Below are 23,573 nucleotides of genomic sequence, written 5' to 3'. Positions count from 1 at the left end.
ATTCAAGATTTTTTTCAACCAAAAAAAAAAAAAAAAAATGTGACACTTGACATTTATTAAAATAGGTTGAAGAAAATTTTAATTTCTGTCCATATATAAGAATAAAATGTATAAAAAGATAACAAGAGAAGAGTTAAGATCAAATTAAAGGAGCTATGATATGAATAAATGAGTACACGCGCGAATGTGATTTGGTATATATCTTAAGGAAATGACTAAAAAGTCTGTCGTTTTAAATTTACAAAGGTATTTGCCTATATATAAACATTACCTTATCTTTGAAGAAAAACAGAATTGCATTTAGTATTTTCAACAAACATAGAGAGACAAGTTTTTTTTTTTTTTTTTTTTTTTTTTAAAAAAAAAAAGGATAAATGCAAAATTGGTCCATGTGGTTGGCCTAATTTACAAATTACTCCCTATGATTTAAAAAAATAATTTATAGGTTCCTAGGGTAGGCCAAAATAACATTTTACTCCCTGAACTCATTTTCTGTTAAATGACTTAACAGAAACCGTTACATTGCTACATCACACCCAATAAAACTAAGACATGTGTTCCTTTTTATTTATGCTTTTAAAAAATGACAAATAAGTTTTTTCACGTCATTTTAATGCTCCAACACACACTCCATGTCAAATTAAATAAACATAATTCCTCTATATCCCATGTGTCACTGTCGTCTTTATTTTCCCCAATGATTCTTGTCGTCGTCTTCATCTTCCGATGGGTGTGATCTTCGATCTGTAAGTTACTCTGAGATTTTCGGGCATCTGCGTTTTTGGATAGTGCATTTTTTGGTAGTCTTTCTATGGAAATTCTGATTTGTTTTTGGGCATTGAAGTATCTTCAAAAATTGTTTCCTAGCATCGGAAACAATCTATTCCTCTCTCTCGCTGTGTCTTTTTTTTTTTGAGAAGATGAAGACAACGACATGAAGAAGAAGATGAATACGACGGCAATAATCATTGGGGAAAATGAAGACGACGGCGGCACATGAGATATAGAGGGATTAGGTTTATTTAATTTGACGTAGAGTGTGTGTTGAAGCTTTAAATGACGTGAAAAATCTTATTTGTCATTTTTTAAAAGCATAAATAAAAAAGAACACGTGTTTTATTTTTATTGGGTGTAATGTGGCAATGTAATGACTTAACGGAAAATAAGTTCAGGGAGTAAAATGTTATTTTGGCCTACCCTAGGGACTTTTAAATTATTTTTTAAACTACAGGGAGTGATTTGTAAATTAGACCAACCACATGGACCAATTTTGCATTTATCAAAAAAAAAAAAAAAAAAAAAAAAAAAGTTTACGTTACACAGACTGTTCGAAGCTTTTACTTGCTGAGTCGTTGACTCATAAGTAGTCGTTGACTCATAAATAAAATTGCGTCCAAAGCTGACAAATTTAAAGGGTGTGTCCACTATGACTCTTAGAGGCTAGAGCTATGGAGTCATAACTTTTGGAAGCGCTCAAAATGAGGGCTTTCTTTTTTCTTTTCCTTTTTTTTTAAGTAGTACTTATTTGCTATATATATATATATATATATATATATATATATATTAAATATATGGTTAAATTAGTGGGAAATCCTAGGTTCTCTTCTAGTATTTTTCTGATGTGATTTTTAAAATTACAGTTGAATTTGAGATTATCATTATTGACTTTTAATCTATTTGTGATTTTAAAAGTCATATCATAATTCAAAAGACGCAAGAAGAACACTAAAAAAACACCTAGCATTTTTCTTAATTAGTACTCAAGTATTTTATGAGTAATAATATAAAGAGGATTTGAATCCTCCTAGAGTCCTCTCAAATGTGACATAACTTTTAAAATTAGGGAATTGCTAGGAAGCCAAACAAATAGATTCAAAAAAATTTCCAAACTGACATGGCAGACTGTGAGTGACAGACAAGAAAGAGGGAATTACATTTTTTTTAATTTAAAAACCATTGCCACATCAGTTTGAAAATTTTTCTGGGTTCATTTGTTTGGCTCCCTAGCACTTCTCTTAAAATTACCATTGAATTTGAAATGATTATTATTGAATTTTGATCTATTGGTGATTTTAAATGCCACATCATATTTGTCTAAGGGGTAGCTTAATTGGATGTGTACTACGCCTCATGAAGCGGAGGTCACTAGTTCGAATATCCCTCCCCCTTTCCTTGTGTGGACATATCAAAAAAAAAAAAAAATACCACGTCACATTTGAGAGGAATCTAAGAGGACTAGAGTCCTTATATCATTACTATGAGTAGCCTCCAAAAAAATTAATTTTTAAAAAAATATAATTTCTTTTGTATAAAATAAACCTTTAAAATTTAATTTTTGTCCCACAAATAACTTTTTTTTAAAGTTTTGCCTCATAAACTTAAAATTCTAGTCACCATGCTTTCTCCCTCAACAATTCATCTCTTTTTTCTCTCTCGAACACAATCTGAAAATTTGTCATTGTAGATGGGAAGTGACGGAGCCATTGCAGTCGAATCAAATGTAAATGATGAAAATGTCAGTGTTGCAAAGAGCATAACCAAGCTACAACATAAAACAACATATCGGTGAGTCAAATAACACAACCAAAATAGTATATAAAAGGCATAATGTTGGTTGTTTTTATTGTAAAGACTATCGGCAAATGTTAGTACCAACAAAATTGCTCGGGCAAGTGGGCTCTATCGCAATTGTCAACTCAAATTGCAAACAATATGAGTAAGCATGCAATTGCACTAAATCTCTATTCTACCCTCGAATGCCTTCTATTCTCACACACTTTATTCATCTGCAGCTCCTCTTTGTCTTCTCTCTCTTTCTCATAACTGCTCAAATTATATAAAAAAATTTTAAGAAATCTTTTGCGATTTTTTCATGCGGGCCAAAACTCTAGAAAATGTTTTTTGAACTATTTCCAGGATTGCGAACAAACAACAAAAAATAACCACATTTTTTGAAAAATGTTTTTAGTTGAAAACATCTTCCGACATGAAATATTTAAGATGAAATAAGCAGAACATTAGAGTATGTGATTTTTCATATACATCTTTAAAAATGTATGTGAAACTCACATTATCTAAAGACACAAGTGAGTTTAATATACTGAAAAACTTTATCTAAAATGAAAATATATGCAAGTCACAATCAATTTTGGAATGGGGAGCCCACAACCCCCACTAGCCCAAGCACAGCCTCAAGGCCACAGGCCCTCTAGGGAGCAAGCTTGCCTAACGATCAAGAGAACATCTAACATTTTCTATTTATATCTATCCCACTCTTTTGTCTTTTTTATTTTAATTATTCCTAAGAAATTGGGAAAAGTACACTTTATCCCCTCAAAGTTTAGGACGATTCTCAATTTGACCTCTAATGTTTCAATTTTTGCAATGCACCCTTCAAACTTCTAAATTTTTGCAATTCGACCAATTTTATTTTAAAATTCTCATATTATCCCTAATTTTTTAATTTTTTAATTTTTATAAATAAAAAAAATCGGGGTAGTTATGGCCATCTAGCCATTTTTTTGCACTTTCCAAATTTAAAAAATAAAAAAATAAAAAAATAGGGAAAATATGAGAATTTTGGGATAAAATTGGTCAAATTGCAAAAAAAATTGAAAGTTTAGAGGAGTGCATTGCAAAAATTGAAATATTGGAGGTCGAATTGAAAATCGCTCCAAACTTTAAGGGAGTAAAGTGTAATTTTTCCTAAGAAATTTCTTCTAGTTACTAACTTTAGCATCGAAAGTGATACTGTAGCCTTCAAGTTCCAACAACCACTAATCTTTGCCTGTCTTGCAAGATTCTGATGTCGTGAATTATAGGCAAATGTTTTTTGGCATTCTCCCGCCCATCTCCCCACCATCTCCACTCTCTTTGATTATTATTATTATTTTTTTAAATCAAGATGTTAAATATAGAAGATGGCGGGGAGATGGGTAGGAGAATGCATTGTAGCAAACCTCACATGCGTAGTCAGTCACTTTATTAACAATTTTTAATATTTTTCACTCATTGGCATGCAGGCCTCATTTGCCATAATGGCATGTCATGTTGTTTTACTTCACCTAACAACATCAAGTCACAAAACTATAGCATTACTCAATTATAAAATAGAAATGAAAAAGCTTATTCAAGTCTTCATAGGTTTGATCAATTAAGACCAATTTCTTTTTAAAAATAAACAAATAGTATAAAAAATGTACTGTCAGTGAGATTTTAAATATTGTTTTTCAAAGAATTATTCTTAAAGATTCACATATTTTTAAGAGAACATCAAAACTATATGGGTTAAATATACTTTAACCTCCTAAACTAACAACAATTTTTTATAAAGCCTCACCAACTAATAATTATGACACTTAAATAAATTAAATTACCATTTTATTGTAATTAAACTCCTATATTAGTGTTGACAGTTTGTTTGGATAGAAAAATCATATTTGATTAAAGTCTTGTGAAATACCCTTTATTTTTATACTTAAAAACCAAATTTACCCCTTATAATTATTAATCAATAAAAAAAATTAAAACATGAAAAAAAAAAAGAAAAAAAAAAAAAAAAAGGAAATGGGTGTCTTGTGGACACCCTTTGCATTTTATATAATTTTCTTATTTTATTATTTTGGTTTTACAAAAATGAAGTGTATTATAGGAAGGCCGATAGAAAAGTTGTCTATTGTCACATTTTCATCCAAACAGATGACAGCTTCTAATGGATTGGCTTAAATGCAACAAATTGATGGTTTGATGTACATTTTTTTTTTTATTCGATAGTTTGATGTACTTAAGTGTCACAGTTGTTGGTTCGTGAAGCTTTATAAGAAATGACAGTTAGTTGAGGGATTAAAGTATATTTAACCCAAATTATAAATATCCTAAAACTATTTTGGGTTTGATTTCACCTAATGACATCCAATAGACGACAAAAAGTGATAGATCTAATAGTTCTGTTTGGTAATCAAACCAAGTTTTCTTTAAAAAGTCAACTTCAAAACATTCTTACTTTTTATATCATATAAATCATTTTTTATTTATATTAAAAAAAAAAATAAGGTCACTTCAAAACATACAAATTCTTTTCACTTTTTCTTATAAAAAATTAAAATTTGCTTTTCTACTTTATTTCCTATTACTATTAAAAAAAAAAAAAAAGGTGGAAACTACATTTTTTCCCATGAACTACAACGCCTTAGCACTTTACCTCAATGAACTACTAACTGTGACACCCAACCCCATGAACTACCATTTTTTGGCCCAAAACCCCCATTCAATGAGTCAAAGGCGTTAATTCAGACGGTTTACCTGTCACTTTGCCCCATAAACTACAATTCATTATCATTTTGCCCTCTATGAACTACAACGCATTGTCACCTTGCTCTTATGAACTACAACGCATTATCACTTTGACCGTATAAATTAAGGTCTTTGACTGATGAAAGTAGAGTTTTTGATATAAAATGGTAGCTCATAGGGTTAGGTGTCACAGTTGGTAGTTCATAAAGACAAAGTGAAAAATGCGTTTTAATTGACAGGGAAAAGATAGTTTCCTCCCCCCAAACCCCCCCCAAAAAAAAAAAAAAAAAAAAAAAAGGTGCTGCAACGACCCAATTGTATCCATATCACGGTGCACACGTGCCATGGCTTCGATTTTGCCTAACAACATCAGTCAACAACAACTGAATAGATTTCAAAACACGGGGTCAAGTCACATTCATTTTTCAACATTTTGCACCCACTGCCATCTCCGGAAGAAGTCTGTAGAATTTGTACCCATTGCACATTGGCCTCTGTGAGACTTTTCGTCAAACAATTTGCGTGCCGTGCGACTCCAATGGAGAAGGCAGCCGATTCTGCTGGTGCCAATGTCGGTGACCCTTGTCCTCCTTTCAAGCTTCTCCTCTCGTGCCCCGCTGGTCTTTCACAATCACAGGTTCTCAAAACTCTCATCATTTTTTTCTTTCTTTCTTTCTTTCTTTACTTACATCTGTATGTGTAATGATGTTAGAATCAAACATAGTAATGGAAATGTATTGGAATGTGTATAAGGTCTCAGTGGTTTTTAATGAAGCATACGATCGGATTCCCCACCCGGACACCAACCTGGAAAATTCCATTTCTGAGGTGACACTCAATTTCTTGAATTCGCATTTATATATTTTAATATAAAGCTCAATATTTTTTCAATCGCTTCACTGGATAAGGTTGTTGATTCCGCAAAATTTGTCAATTTTGGGAAGCTGAATTAGTCGGTGTTCTACGGTTGATTTTACACCTGTCCATTTGATTCGGATAGCACCTAAATGGAGCTATTTGGTTTCTATTACAACCAGCTTGGTTGCGTAATGTCTGTTACTTGTGGAGAACGGGCGTTATTTTTTAGGCTATTCAATCAAAATGGACTTATTGGGTTTCCATGGAAATCAAACCACTTCCTAAATTGTATTGCTGATTTTTTGTACCGTTATTCATTTGTTCATTGGTTTTCATTTAGATATGGGATCAGAGGTTTCAGAAAAACAATTCATTGTTCAATGGGCAAAAATTTCGGGTACAGTATCTCCTTTTGTAAGCAATAGTTGAAGTGTTTTTTTATGCTATATATTGTCATTTACTTTGTATAAATTAACATAAATTTATCATTATACCCTTATCAGTATGTTGTTTGATTTCCTGATTAACATTATTACTGTGCTAAGCATGATGCAAACAACTAAGATGACTTAGATAAGCATTGGACCACAGTTAATGAAGGAATTAGGTAGTAGCGAAATAGGAATGCTACTACCTAAAAAAATACGTCTCTTGTGGGAGTGACACATTCAGAGATCATAGCCTTTTTTTTTTTTTTTTTTTTTTTTTTGTCTTTTGGGTACAAACTTCTAACATTATTTTCTTTTTTAGTACCCACATAATGGGAAAGTGACCATATTTCATTGTCATTTTTCTATAATGCTGTGAAATCTTTGTACGTAGTGCTTTATTTTCTGAACTAGGCATGGAAAAAAAAAAACTGATTCCATAGTTCTTCATTTAGGCTTTGATGCCACAACCACAATGCTGAGGCCTTATAGAATTTTATTGTCTAAAATGTTACCCGATATTTAATTCTACAGTACGGAGGATGCTTCTTGCATGGAGGTGGAGCAGTTTGCCTTCAACTTGGTTTGACAGATTATCGGTCTCTCTCTCTCTCTCTCTCTCTCTCTCTCTCTCTATTGTTGTGTGTGGGTGGCAGCTGTGCATGCAAGCACATCTCCTGAAAAGATAGTAAACTTTCTTTTTTTTTTTTTTTTTTCATTGACTAATTTTAGATGTAATATTCTTTATATTTGCTTTTTCTTCACAGTAATTAGTATTTGAAATAAAATATTTAGTTTTTAGTTTTTCCCTTTTTTAACTAATCATTGCCTGTGGCCTTAATGGCCGTTTTTGTAGTTTCCATATTTTTGATGCCTTGGTAATTGATATTAGATCTACCTGCCATACCTAGTCATCTAGTGTATATGCAGTGTGAAGCTTAATAATATTTTGAGCTTTAAACAAGGAGAGCAAATGTTCTGCTCATCTGGAGCATCCCTTTGTTTGTGCTTTAGGGCTGCTTTCGTCTTAATTATGGTATTGTTAACCTATCTTACAATAAGAACTAAGAAAATCCACTTTATCTACTGCATATTTAAAATGTCGAAGGCTGCAATTTTGCATGCAAGAATGCAATGCCAGCTCTTAATAACCCTTGATTAGGGGTTGATCGGCATACAATAGGAGTTTGTAGTATGAAACATGTATGTCAACTAATGGGGGGCTTTTGGAGGACCCATGAAGTGCTTAATTTAAATTTAGGGAAAAGTATACATACCCCACTAAAACTACCACTAAATTTGTAATGTCCCCCAAAGTAAAGATTGCATCAATGTCCCCTTCAAACTACCAAAAATGTGCAACGTACTCCCCTAAATTACAGAAAATACCCTTAATAAATTATACAAAATTCAAAAAATTCTTAAAAAAAATAAAAATAAAAACTAAAATTAGAAATAAAAAAATAAAAATAAAAGAGGGGGGGGGGGGGGGGGGGGGGTTGATTTTGGACAAATGGGGGGTAACCGAACTACCCACAAGGCCATGGGGGTAGTTTGGCCAAGAGGGTAGCTCGGCCACCCCCATAATGGCCATAGGGGTGGCCGAAACCACTCCCAAATGGCTAGGAGGTGGTTCGGCCTCCCCCTTCAGCCATATTTGGGGTGGCCAAACCACCCTATGGCCATTGGGGGTGGCCTCAAACTTCTTTGTTTTTGGTCATTTGGGGTTGGTTTAGCCAACCCCCTTCCCAACTTTCTAGTGTTTTTTTTTTTTTTTTTTTTTTTTTTTTTCGAATTTATAGGAGCATGTTTGTCTTATCGAAAAACTTTTAGGGTTAGTTTTGTCTTTTCACAGGACATGGGGGGTACATTGCAAATTTTTTGTAGTTTGAGGGGGATATTAAATCTTCAGTTTGAAGGGGGTGGGGTATATGTACTTTTTCCCTTAGATTTAATAATGGAAGCATCGTTTGCAGGAGAGCTGAAACACTATTCTTTGATGAGAAAGAGAGAAGTGAACCACCAAATAGGACAATTCGTTATACTATTCTTTCATGTGCAGTTACCTTTATGTTATTTAGTCTCTGAATTGGTACTAAATGAGTAAAGTATTGGTTTTACAACATAGTAGTGAGTTTCTGCAACATTTTGATTGACTTCTCTTGATCTTATCAGCTCACTCTTCTCCCAAAGTAATGATTCTGTTTCATCTACTTGTTACCAGGATATTTGTAGGGACAAACTTAAATCCTTTGTGGGAAAAGTTCTTGGTCGAATCAGAAGGTATATCTACCTGAAGTTGAAATTTTATGTGCTGACTGTTTTATTTTTAGCATTTCAAGTTTGATGTTACTACTGAATTCATACTGCACAGTAACTAACCAATTTGCTGTTATTATTCATCTTGCATCCTTCATCTCCTCGGAACTTCAATCCACTTATGAGGTGTTCACCTGGTGTTTTTATATAAAAATAAGGGTTGAATACATATTTGGTCCTTATGATTTACCCTTTTTATCAAAAAGCTCCCTTGATTTCCAAAAGTGACAAATTTGATCCACGTGGTTTTCAAGTTTATTAAAATGCTCATTCTGCCCATCTCTTTGTATGAAAAACTTACAGAATTTTCGTCACATGTATAAAAAGTCACATATGACACATAAAATGTTGCCACACATACACATAAAATGTTGCCACACATAATTGTATACAAAATTTACATGTTTGTAAAATCATCTTATTGTACTTGTGTTTTTTATAAGCTATAATCCTATGATTGCTTCCTTGTTTTGTTCGAGTATTGGTAGAAAGTTGAAACTAGTTTGGGGGTGAAAAGATAACATTGACGGGCCATGCTATAGAAAATAGTATTTTTATAGGGATGGTAAAAAAAATTGGGATTGCCAAATACCCCCCATCAATCCACCTAGGTTCATCCTAGCTGTAGGCAAAAGTCCCATCTGAGAGTGGTGATGGGTTTTCCCTACAATCCATCCCCACCCTTTTGGGGAGGCAGTTCGCGAGGGACCCCCCACCCCGTAGAAGTGGTGAGTTCCCCTGTGATCCACCCCGAGGGCAGGAGAGGGTGGGTTGTGAGGAACTACCCAACCCTCACAATCTCCTCCACATGGCAGGAGGAGGTGGTCGTATGGATGGGGGGTCCTGTGTGACCACTTGCAGAGGTGGGCAGCCCCCTCGTGATCTACCCGCGGGTTGGGGGGTCCAGGACCTGCCCTCTGTAGTGGACCGTAGAGGATCCCACCACCTTAGCAGGGTGGGGTTCCCCCACAAACCACCTCTGTGAGGGTGGGGTGGGTCTTCAGTTAACCCCCACCCACCACCCGCAGAGGAGATTTTCCCTCGCTGCTACCCCTCCTTTTTTCTTTTCTCTTTTTTTTAGTAGTTTTTAGTTTTAAAATTTTTAAGTAATATACTAATTTGGTAAGAATATAGGTGTGGCAACATTATACATTCGTTTTTTAGAGAAAAAGCATGTGAACTAAAATTTTCACTTTTGAAAATCAAGGGAGCTTTTTGATAAAATGATAAACTACAAAGACCAAATACGTATTTAATCCTAAAAATAAAGCATGAAATTATAAATTCTGTGGTAATGATGCAATAAATTACATGTGAATATACCCATGTTATCTTGAGGTATTGTAACTTCTAACGTTAAGCTCAAGTTCATTTAGATTATGATATGAGGCAGCTAAATCAACTTGGATGGCTTAGTAGAAATAGTTATGTTTCTTAGTGCTTATTAATGTGATTTAAATCTTTTGAGCATCTGTAGCTTTGCTTTTCCTGCAGATGACCCTATCTGTTGTCAACACACCTCAAGTCCACTGGGCAATGGTGCAATAGTGGAGACATCTGATCAGAAAATAATTGTGTTGCAAAGGAGTAGTAATGTCGGGGAATTTCCAGGATCCTTTGTCTTCCCAGGGGGTCATCCAGAGGTATTGAGACTGGAACTTTTTTGATAAGTTTCTATTTTTAGACCCCATGGGGAGAAGGAAGAGGAGATTCGAACTAGTAACCTCTACTTCATAAAATGCAGTCCCTAGCCGATTGAGCTACTCTACGAGGTCATTGAGTCTTGAATTTGATAATTTGCTCCTCTGTTTTTCGTAGATGGGGGCAGCTAGTCTGGCAATGCATGGTTCATTGCAATTTGGCCTTTTGCTTCCACTGCTGTATATTTACATTATGTCATCCAATCATTTATAAGCAGTATCTTGTGGTCTGTAATCAAATTTAATGATTCTAGGCTGAATATTGTTCTTCTTTATCCTTTTGGAGACAAACATCACCTGGATAATCTGGACGTAACAGTAGAATGTTTTATGGTTGACAGCCCCAAGAAGTTGGAATAACATCCCATCAGTATGACAAGGACTTGACAGGCTCTGAGCTTATTAACCAAAAAGTTTCTCAGGAGATGTTTGACAGCATAATTCGTGAAGTAGTTGAAGAAATCGGTGTACCTGTGGCATCCCTTGTAAGCTTCAGTATTGTAATAACCCTGTGAAAACTGCTTGAGCATTTCCCCTTTTCGTAAGTGAATTGTTAGCGTTCACGTAGGGGCTTGTTGGGTTAGAACATGCTTTCTGTCTGATTGTTATTTTGTGTCCGTTTATGCTAGTATCTGATGTTAATCTTTTGATTTGCATGCAGTGCAGTCCAGTTTTCATTGGTATATCTCGTAGGGAGTTGAATGTCAGACCAGCTGCATTTTTCTTCATCAAGTGCAGTCTGGAGTCAAAGGAAATTCAACAATTGTATTTGAGTGCACAAGATGGCTATGAGTCAACTCAACTCTATGCAGTTTCCATGGTTAGTTTAAAATCCATTTTCTGGACAACTTATGGTTTATTTTGTAAATGATCAAGCACATAAACAGTATAATGGTTATGGCAAAGTGAGAGATGTATTGGTTGTATATGTCAGTGAAGTGGTTTATCGGGTTAGGATACTGCGGTAGCAATTTTCATTGTGATGGGAGCTTGGGATGCAGCACTTCTGCAATGGCTGTTGGGACTTGTGAGGGGACATTAGTGTGGTAGCTATATACCATATTACCATTGGAGAAATTAATTTTTACTAAATTATAACTGGTCATCAAGTTGTTTCTTATATTATATAAGAAGAAAGGCTACTTCTTTTAGTCCAGAGGTATATAAGAAAGTACCTTAACCTAGAATAAAAATTTCTTTCTTTGTATGATATTGTAGACAGATTAAATAATTTCATTACTTTGTCTCTCTTAAGATGCAAGTACTCATCAGTTTTCCTTGTCAGATTGATTTGGAGAACATGACATCAAATATGCCTGGCTGCCATCAAGGTGGATTTGCCCTCTACAAGTTGATGGTAGAAGCTCTGAAGATTACTTGATGAAAGTTCATGACTACTGATCATTTAAAGCCCTCAGTATCTGGTGGCTCAGTAGCTTTTCAGCTGCATTTCTGTGTCTTGGATCTCAAAACCCTATTATACCCTGTCCAACCAAGGGTTTAGAAACTTGGTGGTTGGCAAATAGATAAAATTGCATAATGATTTGTTGTTGTATATGCACGTATGGTTTTGTTTTTGTATCAATTGCATGATTAACACTCCCTCCCTCCCACAATAGATGAAAGTTTGTAGAATGGCATTGATTTTAATAGAAGAAAAACACATGAATTATCAATGATTAAATTGGTCGCTAAATTGGCCAATTAAGTTGGATGAAAAAACGAGTAAAATGACTAAATTGTCATTGACAAGCATACTCATGTTACATTTTATTTTTTTGTATACAAAATTTTTTATGTTGAAATCAACGTAAGTGGTTGTTTAAGAATGAGGATGAGGCTTCTTTTTTTTTCTTTCTTTTTTTTGTTTTTTAATATAATAAAGTTTTGTAGGCAGTAGCTTGCTGTGAAGATATTTAATGAGAAGTTTGATTAGTGAAGAAAGGATTGTTGATTGGTTAGTTAGTTGGTTCATCAAGAAGATTTTTTGGATTAGTAGTTAATTAACCACCAAAAATTTGAAGATTATGAGGACATCTCTTTTCTTATAATATTATTTCTTAAAATCGAGTAATGCAAAAAATAATGAAGTCCAACTCTATCTGCACGGTCAAAGTTAAATGTCGTTTCATCAAGAGCTGCATCATCAAACAATCTTCTTCCTTAGAATTCTGGAAAATAGAAGCTTACAGTCAATCTTCTTTATGAATGTTGACAATCACAGAATGGCACACGTGCGGTATTACACATGAGAAACCCCATATATATATATATATATATATATATATATAGAGAGAGAGAGAGAGAGAGAGACTTTCTTGCTCTCCTTTAAAGTATATTCTTTCTCTCTACTACCAAACATGCTTTGGGGGCGGTTTGACCATCTCTATCACTCTTTTTAGGGGTGACCGACCACTCCAAAAACTGTTTGGAAATTGTCCGATAACACCTATTAGTTTTTAGGCTTGATCGACCACTTTAAAACTATTTTGAACCACCCCTAAAACAGACAATAAGAGTGGCCAACCATCCTCAAACATGTTTTGTGGGTGGTCAGTGACCAATTTTTAAGTGGCCAACCGCTCCAAAAGAAACCAATGGAATGGTGGTCACTCCTTTATTTTTATCATTTTTCAAAGAATTGATAATATGGTACATTTCTAGTTGTTCATTGTAAATGAACAGTTGAGATAGGAGGAATCCCAAGCCCCTGCAATATAGTGAGGGGATCTTTTAAATACAAGTAGTGTCGCATCAAGGGCTCTTTCTTGAGGCATTGAATCCTCTGTTTTCTGCCATTTCTATTTGCAAATTACACAGCATTTGTTTTCCCCATTGAAGTCTCTGTCACACCTAGTATTGTTGTCTTTAGTCACCACTATAAATACTCTTTAGCTCACATGTAGAGTAAACAAAGATATTTCCACTTGTTCATGGAAGTAAAGCTTGACCAACTGGAGATGCCAGTCAAAGTTTTTCGCTTTCTATAGAGTTGGTGGAGAGACAATAAGGAGAAAGTTGAGGAAAAATAAAGCACAAGTTAAGACCATTTTCCACTTTACGACAGCCTTGTCTTGAATTATATTATGTTGGTCTTGTTTCTTTAATTTTTTACATTTTGCATCCTAGAGACTCCTCATTACTTTTATGGGTGAGGTGATAAGCTATAAAATGTATAGCCATGACATCTTTATTTATGTTCTGGCGTTCATATCGCATATATTTTTACTGAGTTGGTATATTTCATCTGCTATTAATTTTATATATATATATATATATATATAAACGGCACATGACAACTTGACGAAATAGACGTTAGAATGCCAAAAAATATTTTTCAAATAAGGACAGGGAAATTTTACCTTCTTGTTGTTAGAAGAAACTCTTGACCTTTTCTTTTGTTTTTTGTTTTTTGGGGGGGGTCGGATTTTTTTTTTTTTTTTGACATGTTCACATAATAGGGAGAGGGAGAATTCGAACTAATGACTTCCGCTTTATAAGGCGTGGTCTCCAGCCGATTGAACTACCCCTTAAGAACTAGGGGGTCGAATTTGTTGTCCTTAATATGATGTCTTGTTGGGTAGAGTAAACGTTTTAGGGGTGTTAGAGCATCCACGCTGGATCTTTAAATAGGCATTTAACTAAAATGGGTTGATAAATCATGCTGCTAATGAAAGCAACCTTGATTTGTTGAGTCAATGGTCAACTTTTATTAAGTCCCACATTTCACTTTCAATTAAAGCAAATTTTGAATGTCCTATTCTTTGTTATATATATATATATCTTTCTTGGAATGCCATCAACATCAAATGGCATTCTATGTGCATTTTCTCAAAGACAAATGAGGGATATGCTTTGCTCTGTCCAAAACATCACGTGCCCTGTTTTGTGTCCTTACCGTTCAAATAAATTTTAAGATGTTCGGTCACTTGTTTAAAAATATAGGTTTTATATAAGGTCTCTTATATTACATGTTTAAATTACTAACAATTCAAACTAAATTTTTTAATTTGTCTGCTACAGAACATACCTTCGATATTGGCTCAATTTTTTAAACAACTATAAAATTAGCACGAGGCATGTTTGGATTTCATTTTGGATCCTCCCACAGTTGCACTCCATGTGAGTTAAAGAACATTGTGAATAAAATACGTGTATTATGCCAATTTTGACTGGAATTTAAATAATCTTAGTGGCATTATATATAATTATTTAATAAAATGATCAAAATCAATACTTCATATAAATAAATAAATGATCTTTTACATACACAATCTTTCTCTTACATTTAAAAATTTTCAATCATATCTCTAATTTAATATCAGTTCTTCTGCTTTAAAATTAAAATGACAATTTTACCCCGGATCTTATTCCATGTGTGATGGGTTAGAATTTGGTGTATTGCACTAACACTGTGTCTGTGTGTGATGAAGATCTAGAGCGTAAAAGGTTGTTGCTGAAAGTAGTATTAACATAATCTGACGCGCGAAAAGTTTGAAGATAAACAATCATGTAACACTTTTTGATTGATTACCAATTAATTAATTAGAGCTGCCTTTAACGCTTCCTTCGTCTCCAAGTTGTTGCTTTTAAGTTGTCTTGAGAATCTACTGCTCATGCGAAACATTATTATTGGATACCATATTCATGTGATTATGATTGCCTCCCCTTTTAATATTTTTATTATATTGTAATTATGGAATAAAAATATAATTCTTTTGCATTATTTTTAATAAATATATATAGATTTTAAAGTAATATTATATACTATATTTTTTTTCTATAAAGTTAATGTAATAGTTTCAACTATTTCTTAAATTTTTTGGTAAAGTACACTTATACCCCTCAAACTACCACATCAACGATAATCTATCCCTCAAACTATCAATTGCGATAATTTACTCCCAAACTACCAAAACAATGACAATGTACCCTTAATACTAGCAAAGTGACGAAATTACCCCCTCAATATTAATACTTTTATTTTTATTTTAGTAAAGGTAATTTTGTTATTTTGTTAAAAGTATGGGTACATTGTCATTGTTTTAGTAGTTTGAAGGGTAAATTGTTATTAGGGTGATAATTTGAGGGAGTTAAGTAGACTTTATCAAAAAAAAAAATTATATTTTAATAAATATCAATTAAAATTATCACATTAACATTATTCGATAATTATAAAATAAAAATATAATTTTTATTATTAATCAATTAAGGCCTTTCACTTTTGACTGCTCGTGTGAAAAGGAAACTATCTTGTCTCCTTTACCGGCTTCCACCGTTAAAATTTGTGGATACTATTAAATCACAAGTCAAAGACCCTGTAAGAAGTCAAAGTATCCAATTTTATTTATTTATTTTTTTTGAAATACAAAGGGTCCTGTTAAAAAAAATAAATATAAAAAAAAAAAGTCCAAAGGGTCCAATAATTGATATAGGGAAAGATATTTTTCTTTTGTTTTTACGGCTTCATCAAGTTGCTGTTGCTGTTGTTGTTTTGAATTTTGGGTTGAAGTGTCATGTACATACATGGTAGACTTAATAAATAAATAATTTAAATATATGTATGCGATTGGCACACCTTTGCGGTTAAATAAAAATTGAAATGTTACTCAAGTAAAATAATTTGGATCAGCTGGCGACAAGATTATTGATTAACATAATTTGGGATTTTGATGCACTCTATTTTAATTTTGCCCTCATTAAAACCTATGAAATTAAGTAATTACCCTCAATTTCATAAGTTTTAATGAGGGTAATTACGTAATTTCATAGGTTTTTAATAAAGGCAAAATTAAAAAAGAGGGCATCAAAATCTCACATGAGACGCACGTGGGATGATTTCTGTCCAATTAGACGGAAATTAGTAACGGAGAGTCTAAATTGAAAATTTTTGAAACATTAGGAGGTACATTACTAATTTTTAAACATTGAGGTTCAAATTAAAAAACTCCTGAAACTTCAAAAGGTAAAGTGAATATAACCCAAAATTTTAAATAAAACAGATTAGCCGGGATGTAATGTTTATTAATGCTCTTAGTTAGGAGAATGCTTTTGTTTTTTTTATTTGAAAAGGTACTATTTTTTATGTAAGATAAATGTAAAAATAATTTTAGGCATTTTCTGTTTTAAATTGTTTCTTAATGTTTTTGTTTTAAAAGGAAAAAAAAAAAAAAAAAAAAAAAAAAAAGAGAAAGAAAAAGATTTAATAAACAAAGCCACCTAATGTTTAATGGTTCGCCTTGTAATGACCAGGAAAAAACGTTAGCCATATTTATACTATCATCTTAAAAAGATTAGTCAATTTGAAGCTTTCTTTAAATTCTTTATATAGCACAATTTCATCATAATAACTAGGTAATAAGACTTAGCACTCATAACTATTTTTATAAACCACACACTTTATGTGAGACCAAACTCCTGACGTCCTCATCAGGGTGACATCATGCAGTGTTTTAGTACCACATAGACTAACATTACTAGGTAGCTCTGATATCATTTATAATGGCCCGGAAAAAAGCGTTAATCACATCTGCTCTATTACCCCAAAATAACTAGTTAATTTGAAGCTTCACTGGAATTCATTATAAAACTCAATTTCACTTAATAACTAGGCAATAGGACTTAACATTCATGACTATTATTATAAACCGTTCATTATAGGACCGAAATATTACATGCCCTTCCAATTAAATTTCATTTGCAAAGTCAATGATCAGAACCTTCGAATTATGTCTAAATGATTTCATAATGTACTATCTAGTGACTCAGAGATATAACCTCAACTATACACCAACGTTTCTGATTTAATGCTAAACAAAAATAATAAGATTCAATCATTCATGTAACGATAAAACAGTTGAGCACATGCACGTTAATCTCATATATATATATATATATATATATATATATATAGCAGGATTGTTATTGCTACAACTTTTACTATAATTTTTTGAAAAAAATGTAAATTAAGTCATTGTGGTTTACTTGATTTGCAATTAACTCCTTGTGGTATCAAAATTGACTCAAAGGTCCCTGAGGTATGCTAAAAAAATAATTTAATCCCTACAGTTAACTTTCGTTCACTAACTTAACAGATTTTAATAGCGTAAAATATTAGAGCCAATATAATTGTAATACTTGTCCTATTTAAGTCAGTATCATACTAAAAGAATTTGTTAAATTAGTGGACGGAATTTGATTGTAGAGACTAAATTATATTTTTGACATACCTCAGGGACCTTTGAGTTCATTTTACTACTATAGGGAGTTAATTGTAAATCAGGTAAATCACAATGACTAATTTTACATTTTTTCCTAATTTTTTTACAAACTGATATATGATAGTTTACAAATTATTTACCATGGCAGCAATTAAATAATTAAATTTAATTGTAAATTTAACACATTTAAATAACGAAATGATGCCACGTAGATTGCCACGTAGATATATATACTTATCTAAAATTAAGGAATATTCTCTGCTCAGGAGAAAGAAAAGAAAAAAAATAAAAAATAGAAGCAATATTCTGTTAGCGGAAATTAAGGCAATCTTGTTAGTTTTGGTCGTTAGGTTTTGATATAAACCTGTATCCTATACTATAGTTGGGATATCTCTCGTTATTTTGGATAAAACCACGTACGTGTCTCAGTGATTGTCGGGTCTTTGCATATTCGGATCGTGATAGCAATTCGCGTGAACGCACGCTCCGACGGGGAATATATTGGAAGCGAGAGCGCCTCCTATGGCGCGGGGTCCAGCGGTAGCCAAAAAAGCTAAACGGGGTTTTTGTCTGGACTGAGTGGGTAACGTGGTTTCATGAACCTGCAGAGGGGGTCCGTCCAAAAAAGAGTCGTGGTCTAACCGCGTGGGCCACAAACATGAAGCCGCCGGGACCTACCGCCTACGTATCTTTCCCCTTCGTCAGCTGTTCGTCCTTTAGCTCCTTACATTCTACAATAGTTGCACGCTGGAAGATAATAGACTCAACATCAAAGGAATTTCCACCAAAAAATATAATAATTAGAGCACTTAAAAAAAAAAAAAAAAAAAAAAAAAGCACGATAGAAGAAGAGAGGAAAAGAGTACATAAAATAAAATAAATAAAAAATAAAAAATAAAATAAAAAACACACAAAAGTCTTTAAAAATAAAAAATAAAAACTTTATTAGTACTTGGGTTTGTATATTCTTTTTTTTTTTTTTTTTTTTTTTCTCACATGAGGTTCAAATATTATCATAAATGGTACCTGACTTACAGAAAAAGACCAACTTAATACCTCTGTTAGGTTCCGTTACATGTTTCATCACATAGAAATGTCATGTGTCTTGAAAAATTAAAAATTATGGGGTGGTTCAGGCCTTGGAGTGGTTGAGCCACCCCTAATGGCCAAAATGGGGGTGGTCGGATTGGCCAAAAGGGGGTGGTCCGGCCACCCGATAAGTTTTCAATTTTTTTTTAAATAATAATAATAATTTTTTTTTGGACACGTGGCATTCCGTTAGTTTTGGCTAACGAAACTTAATAGATGTACTAAGTTGGTATTTTTGTTAAGTCAGGTACCATTTTTTAAGACACATGACATTTGTAAATGACCCCAGGTATTAATAAAATATTTAACCCAAAAAAAAATGAAAAAGATGGATGGGTCATGATCCTGACAAAGATCTCAATACAACTAAAACAGTACAGAAAAAACCTAAATTTTATTGAGAATGAACTAAATGAATTATAACACTCCAATTCCACCATAAATAAATGTGATATTTTGCATTATCTACCTGGCGTTACTACTATTATTTCATGAATAAAGCAGCCAAAATATTGTATTTTTTTTTTTTATTAAATTACAAACTCATAATTAAAATACCAAAGTACCCACTAACAACATAATTCATTCACAACTTATACACATTCTATTTAATATATACATATCATCGGTACATTGCATTGTTCATGCATTATACACAAATTTACTTTCTTTTCTTAAAACTGTTCTTTTAAACCATTTCCTTCAATTCTTTTCTCAATAGTCATGTAAGTCACATTGCAACATATATAGACAAATAAAATTATTTAAATTGCAGGGTGAGGACATATTGTTTCATTTGAACGGACCACTTACCTATCTGAATCTGCATTTCCCAAAGATCAATACGCATCCATATTTTCTCACGTACATGACCCTTTGCCACGTGGAGATTCTCCGTGTTTGAACGCACGCCAAACTCGTGGATTTCTAGCATGAACGAAAAAGAAGCGGTGAAGGTAGAGGCACGTGCATCACACACGTGCTAGGGTTGTAACACCTAAGAAATATAAACTTTAGAGAAAATAGAAAATTGGCAAAAATAAAATAAGCATATGTAAACTATGTGGAATCGATGTTCTAAGTCTCTGATTAGACATGAGATAGTAAGTCAGAACTTAAAAGTTAATAATGAAAAGAGACTCAAAATTAGAAGGATAGTCAACATGGCCTTACCACGCCAACTACTAAAATGTAGATTGTAACATAGCAGTCTACATAGCATACAAATGAATGAATAATAAAACATGATCTGGTCAATGAAGAACAAGTAGTTGATAGTGCAACGTGATTGTTTGAAATCGGGACTTTAGGATAAAGTTTCAAGTTTCATGTCTTATTTTTCTTATGGATGTAAAAGCTTTTAGGTGTAGAGTGTTATTCGTCAATCGCCCATCATTTACTAGGTACCTACAGCTGGAAATAATTAAGAAGTTGACATCAAATTAAGTGGGAGGAAAAGGATCGATCCTATATAGTCCAAGAAGAAAAGTTTATATAATAGGTTTAATTTTTAAAAATAAAATAAAATAAAATAAAAAAATCTACAGATTTTATTTGGAAGTCCCAATGAAAAAAAATTTAGCGAAAAATGCCATGTCACTTTGAAGAGAAAATAATAGCGAACCTGAATTAATCGCACTTCTCTCATTAAACCAATTTGAACATCACATGCTCTCTAAAACTATCACTTAATTAACAATATTTCTTTCAAACTTTTAATTGTGACAATATTTTCCTTAAACTACAAAAAAATTGACTATTTTCCCTCAAGACCGGCAAAATGACAAAAATAATCATGAATTTTTTTCAATAAAACAAAAATACTCCAATAAATTCAAAAAACTTAAAAAATAATTTTTTTTTTAAGAAACAATGAAAGTTTTTAAATTTCCACACATTGATTTTTTTTTTTTTTAAATAGTTTAGTTTTTTTTATTATTATTATTTTGTTAAGGGTATTTTCGTCATTGGGGGGAGACTTACAAGTTTTGGTTGTTTAGAGGGACATTATCTTGTCTCAATTAAAAGTTTGTCCCCAAGAGGTAGTTCAATCGGCTACGACCACACCTAATGAAGCGGAGGTCACTAGTTCAAATCCCTCTTCCCCTCTTGTATGGACATGTCAAGAAAAAAAATTAAAAGTTTGGAAGGAACATTGTCAATTAGGTAGTAATTTGAAAGGAAATTTTGGACTATTCCATTGATTCTTTTATCAAACCATGTTGGCCAAAATTTTCTAACCCATGGCTAGGATTAAGTGTCTTACGTGGACCACAATCTTACAAGTCCGTTCAATGAACCTAGAATAAGGTTCTTTTCGTTTAACAATGTACATAATGTCATTGTATAAATATGTTGCTACATTATTTAAATAGCATAACATCATTTGCTTATTAACAACCTCACCAACTTTTACTCACCAAAATAATCAAAAGTATAATTTTCTCTATTTTAAATTACTCATATTTCATTTAAATATTATTTAAAAAAAAATTATTTTTTTCTCTAACTATTAAATGATGAGAGAAAAATAAAAAATAAAAAACAAAAAGAGAGAGAGAGAGAGAAATTACTTTTTTATTCAGTCACAATTTTTTTTTTCTCATTAAAATTGTGAGGTTGAAAATGAGAGTTTTTAGTCATTTTTACCAACTTGCCTCACTAAAATAACCAAAAAATAATTTTGGTAAGGCTATAAATAGTGCTCTTATACAGTTAAATATTATCAAATATGAAATAAAAATTTTCATAATTTTGGGTGATTCACGACCTACGTATGATTTTATAAAAGTTCTCTCACATTATCGAATTCCAAATATTTAATGAATATATTCTAATATCATCTAATTTTTTTTTTTAAAAAAAAAAATATCATGATATTATTTGTACGGATAAATATAACAAAATAAAAATCTTAAGCTTTGGAATTGAGAGGGTCTTGGTCCACTGTGAATTGTGATTGTTTTTTTTTTTTTTTTTTTGTAAGAGTGAATTGTGATTGTTAAGATGATGATTACTTGCTTTGTTTGTAGCTGTGACCCACTGAAAATTGATGGTGGCTAGTCCCTACAATATTTATGGGGCAGAAAAGCAACCTTCCCATGTTGCATGTTGTATGTGGAGTGCAAAATCCTCCACACGTATATTAAAGCGCGTGTTGTACACTCCATAACTATCCTTTCTTATTAGTTGACTATTTGAGTATTTTGAACAGGTGGCCTTCCTACGTCTGCACTTCAACTTGTTTGAACACGTGTTCGCGTAAATGCTAAATAGGCTCTATTAGAAGCTTCTCTTATTTATGATTTGGGCAGGCTACAATACGACCAATCCCCATCGTCTTGATAATAATGTACGGATATGAGTCTTCTTTCTAGTATTATTGCACCAGTAACGTTGAAAGGGGTTGTTGTGACCAAAATTTGGCAAACGTGATCATAGAAAGTTGAGGCCAATTTGACACTAACGACAGAAGTGACATTTTCGGATTAGAATTTCCTACAATTTTTTATTTTCAAATTACGAAAATTAAGGTCATTTTTTAAAAATGTGGGAAGTTATTAAGGTAGTAAGAAAAAATTTTCCTCCAAAAATCTTTTTTTCTTCATTTGTGTAGAGATAATTATTATTTAGAAAACCAAGAAACGGTTTTTTGTTCAAAACTTTTTTACAACGTAGAGAGTAAGAACCGATTGAAAATATATTCGATTCTCAAATATAACATGCCACCATTTTAATATGTGATATTTTTTAAGTGTTTTGATGCGTAAAAATGTCCTAAATTTCGTAATTTGAGAATCTCCAACATTTTGATACCTAAGTTTTGCAAGTTTTTTAAACAAATAATTTTTTTAACGGACGAATGGAGGTATTGAAAAAAAATAATAATAATTGCAGAACATAAGTATAAAGACTTCATATGGATCCACCTGCCTGGATAAATGATAAGACAATCCAAAATTTATATGGACAAATGAGTCTCATATAAAATCTTGCATATTACATGTCCTTCCTAAAATGAAAATGTCAATCGTAGGGTTTGTTGTTGTTGTTGGTTTTTTTTTTTTTTTTTTTTTTTTTTTCAATTTTAAGTACTTGTCATTTGATATTAATCCAAAATTAATTTGCCAAATTTTCTCACTTCTTCTTCTTTTTTTTTTAAAAAAAAAATTCTCAAGAAAAGATAGAAATACATATTGTAAAAATAGGTAAACTTTACAAAATAGAGACAAAAATGGTCAGAATTTTTCTCTAAAGTAGATTAGAGACAATTTTTCTTTCAATTTAATTTATTAAATTAATATGTGTACAATAAAATACATGTAAAAATCACATGCTCTACTACAATATCATGAGCTAAATCGAGTATTTTCACTTATATTTGCTCCCAAAATTGTTAAAAGCTTTATTTACTAAATAATGAGATACCATGTACTTAACCATACAAAATAGGTATACTATACAAAATAGGGGCAGAAATCTTATCGTAAGAGTTGGTGAAGGGCACACAATGACACAATCAAGTATTGAAAAATAAATAAATAAATAAAAGAGAGAGAGAGAGAGAGAGAGAGAGAGCGGCGAAGGCATGACACTCGCGGCTTCAGAAATCCAAAAGCGCGTGATTCTGTTATTTCCGTTGTTTTCCAATAGCCAACACCACTGGT

The 23,573-nt window shown here is 32.5% G+C and overlaps 1 protein-coding gene across 1 annotated transcript; it reads left to right on the top strand.

The window, feature by feature from the left end:
* The first annotated feature begins 5,686 nt into the window (after nt 1-5,686).
* NUDT9 (nudix hydrolase homolog 9) lies at nt 5,687-12,232 on the top strand. The gene is made up of 9 exons (XM_059574405.2): nt 5,687-5,929; nt 6,046-6,120; nt 6,491-6,547; nt 7,113-7,177; nt 8,803-8,861; nt 10,392-10,540; nt 10,939-11,082; nt 11,259-11,417; nt 11,883-12,232. The coding sequence occupies exons 1-9, from the start codon at nt 5,831-5,833 to the stop codon at nt 11,976-11,978; spliced, it is 903 nt and encodes a 300-aa protein (XP_059430388.2). The 5' UTR covers nt 5,687-5,830; the 3' UTR covers nt 11,979-12,232.
* Nucleotides 12,233-23,573: the final 11,341 nt, after the last annotated feature.

The sequence above is a fragment of the Corylus avellana genome, chromosome 8, assembly GCF_965113065.1.
Source record: "Corylus avellana chromosome 8, dhCorAvel1.hap1.2, whole genome shotgun sequence".
NCBI lineage: Eukaryota > Viridiplantae > Streptophyta > Magnoliopsida > Fagales > Betulaceae > Corylus > Corylus avellana.
The sequence above is the reverse complement of the archived record's forward strand: the minus strand, read 5'-3'. Positions and strand labels throughout refer to the sequence as shown.

Bases quoted from the DNA above. Each gene is read 5' to 3' on its own strand.
- NUDT9 (XM_059574405.2), top strand. From the start codon at position 5,831: ATGGAGAAGGCAGCCGATTCTGCTGGTGCCAATGTCGGTGACCCTTGT. The intron at 5,930-6,045 runs GTTCTCAAAACT...AATGTGTATAAG, and splicing joins CTGGTCTTTCACAATCACAG to GTCTCAGTGGTTTTTAATGA. The intron at 10,541-10,938 runs GTATTGAGACTG...TATGGTTGACAG, and splicing joins TCCCAGGGGGTCATCCAGAG to CCCCAAGAAGTTGGAATAAC.